At 34.3% G+C, this 2,826-nt stretch overlaps 1 protein-coding gene across 1 annotated transcript in view; it reads left to right on the plus strand.

Annotated features, from left to right (window-relative positions):
• The window catches only part of abcd3b (ATP-binding cassette, sub-family D (ALD), member 3b), a 9,378-nt gene extending 7,880 nt beyond the window's left edge, over nt 1-1,498 (plus strand). Inside the window, 4 exon segments of the mRNA XM_016515409.1 lie at nt 732-851; nt 963-1,067; nt 1,285-1,341; nt 1,451-1,498. Of these exon segments, the coding sequence (XP_016370895.1) occupies nt 732-851; nt 963-1,067; nt 1,285-1,341; nt 1,451-1,498 (330 nt within the window).
• Nucleotides 1,499-2,826: the final 1,328 nt, after the last annotated feature.

A 2,826-nucleotide genomic window follows, 5' to 3' on the forward strand; every position in this document is an offset into this window, starting at 1 on the left:
AGCTCATTGGCTGCATATGCAGCATGAACCAATCAGCTTGTGCCAAGTCGTTTAACTCTCTGAATATCATCAGTTACGTTAACACCCCGTCAGAATGCGCCATCTAGAGTTTCATGACTGAACTATATATTTGACCATATTTGATGAGCTTTTAAGAATGTGCAAATATTAAATTTTTATTTGTGAATAAAAGCCTAAATTAAATCTGTTCATAATATAAAGTGATCATGTTTATTCAGAGGACTTAAAACTGCTTAATTCATATAGATTACTTTTATAATCTCTTTATGAACTTTTTGTAGTGTCAAAGTTTTGATTACCCGGGCTTTCAGTGGAATGACAGAAATTTGTCAGGGTTGGAAAAGCTTTAAAACTATAATATACCAAAAAAATTAAGATTCTGTCCTTATTTTTATATATATATATACATGTTGCTTGAAGGGGAAAAAGGGAAAAAGTGTCAAATTTGTCCAATATGTGCTATGCTCTAAGTCTGGAATGCCATCATATGCAAACTATTTTTATGATTCTCTTTTTTTCCTTTTTGGAGCCTTACGGTCTATTTTCATTGTACTGAAAAGAACAACAAAGCTAAATATATGGACAGAAGAAATAATTTTTTTGAATGACATGAAAAAAATAATAAATATTGAGAACATTTTTGGGTGAACTGTCCCTTTAAGAAATGTGCTTACAGTGTTACTATTATTATATTGCGTACTTGTGATCAGGTGCTGAAGGAATATCTGGACAATGTCCAGCTGGGACATATCCTGGAGAGAGAGGGCAGCTGGGACCGTGTGCAGGACTGGATGGATGTCCTCAGTGGAGGAGAGAAACAGAGGATGGCTGTAAGCTCTGATCTTTGCATTTTTTAATCATTCTCTATTTAGGATGAGACTGATATTAATGTGGCCTGTATTATATCAGAAAGTCCACGTTTTCTTTATTGAATTGCACAGCTGGCTCGTCTGTTTTACAACAAGCCCCAGTTTGCTATTCTGGATGAGTGCACCAGCGCTGTGAGTGTGGATGTGGAGGACTTCATCTGCAGCCACTGTCGAAAGGTAGTCAGATGTCGTCTTCTTATACACAATAAATGCAAAAATGTTAGTGTGAAAGGCAAATGCTTATAACATGCGGCTAGAGAAGTTACAACAGGTGCTCACCCCACCATGCTCGTTTTCTGTCAAAAGTGAGAAGTCAGGAATGTATTTGTTGCTCCTGTGGGAGTTTGCTTTCTAAACCTCCGTCTCCATGAGCTCATCTGTTCCCTCTTTTCAGGCTGGCATCACACTGTTCACAGTCTCCCACAGGAAATCACTATGGAAGCACCATGAGGTATAACTTAGCCCTTGTCTTTCTTCATACTACGGTTTGCAGAATTCATTAGAAAACCTCAAGTTATGCGCTATGAATTTTTAAAACTCTTTGTATCTCTATACTGCAGTATTACTTGTAAATGGATGGAAGAGGAAACTATGAGTTAAAAAAATAGTTTGGATCATAATAATGACACTGGGCCTTATTCATGAGCCAATCTTTGTGTAAATCATTCGTAATGTTATTCTTAAATTGTTGCTTGTGAAAATTTGTGCAAGAATGATTTTACACAAAAATTCACACTCATGAATGAGGCCTATCTGTATTAAATGTGGATCTGACGCAATATTATTGTGTACCTATTGAATTAAAAACTCTATATTATAAGATGTTGTTGAAATATAACGTCTTTTCTTCATCTGAGGGAAAGGATTGTAACTCTATGGATAAATATCTCTCAGGGAGAGGTTACTGCGCATTATCTGAAAAGATTTTTGTAAGGAATAAAATTGGATTTGTTATCCCTTTTAAGAATCAAGCATTTGTAATATAAAAATCATGTTTTTTCTTGTGATACTTGATTTGTGTTTTGAAACTGGAACAGTCACTGGCATATGTTGTTGTCAATAACATACTGTTGCATGCCACTGGTACAATAATTATAATACTATGGAAACTGTATTATTGAAGTGTAATGAGCTGTCTTTATGAATTTTATTTTATGGGAAATTTATTTTATTTTAAGAGATAATGAAGCCTAAAAATATATGTTTGAGAACCTACTGGATACATTGTGCCTTACAGACCTGTTTTATTCATTTTACTGAATTACAGAACGTACAATGAAATATCTTGTGATATTTTAAAAGCAAAAAAACTCTAAACTGATTTTATGGTCAATTTGGTTTTCTTCAATTATTTGTTTTCATTTTACATTTGGTTTGAGAAGTTTTTTAGGCTTTTTTCTTTTCATTTAGGATAGGTTACTGCTTTGGAAGGCATATATCACATATGCACAATTGTCTGCATTTTAGTTACATCATGTTTCAAGTCAAAGTTTAAGTCTTGAACAAACAAAAAAAACAAGACTTTTACATCTTTACCATAGCTTACCACAAGAGTGAGCTACTGAGACCAGAATGCAACACTTATTCTTCACCAATGAGTGTCACCCTGTTCCTTTTAATTATGATTGTGTTGCACAATCTGAACATGCTTTCTGGGCCATTAGGGTATTTATAGGGTACTTACATATAGGGTACATTAGTATTTTGATTGTGCAAGTCCTTTTAAATAAATCATTACAAAGCATAGGTCAATTAAAGGGGTCATATGATGTTGCTAAAAAGAACATTATTTGGTGTAATGAAATGTTTATGCGGTTTAAGGTTAAAAAAAAACAATTTTCCACATACTGTACATTATTGTTTCTCCTCTATGCCCCGCCTTTCTGAAACGTGTCGATTTTTACAAAGCTCATCGGTCTGAAAAGCGAGGTGTGCT

The sequence above is a fragment of the Sinocyclocheilus rhinocerous genome, unplaced genomic scaffold (genome assembly GCF_001515625.1).
Source record: "Sinocyclocheilus rhinocerous isolate Xijiao unplaced genomic scaffold, SAMN03320098_v1.1 scaffold507, whole genome shotgun sequence".
Taxonomy (NCBI): Eukaryota; Metazoa; Chordata; class Actinopteri; order Cypriniformes; family Cyprinidae; genus Sinocyclocheilus; species Sinocyclocheilus rhinocerous.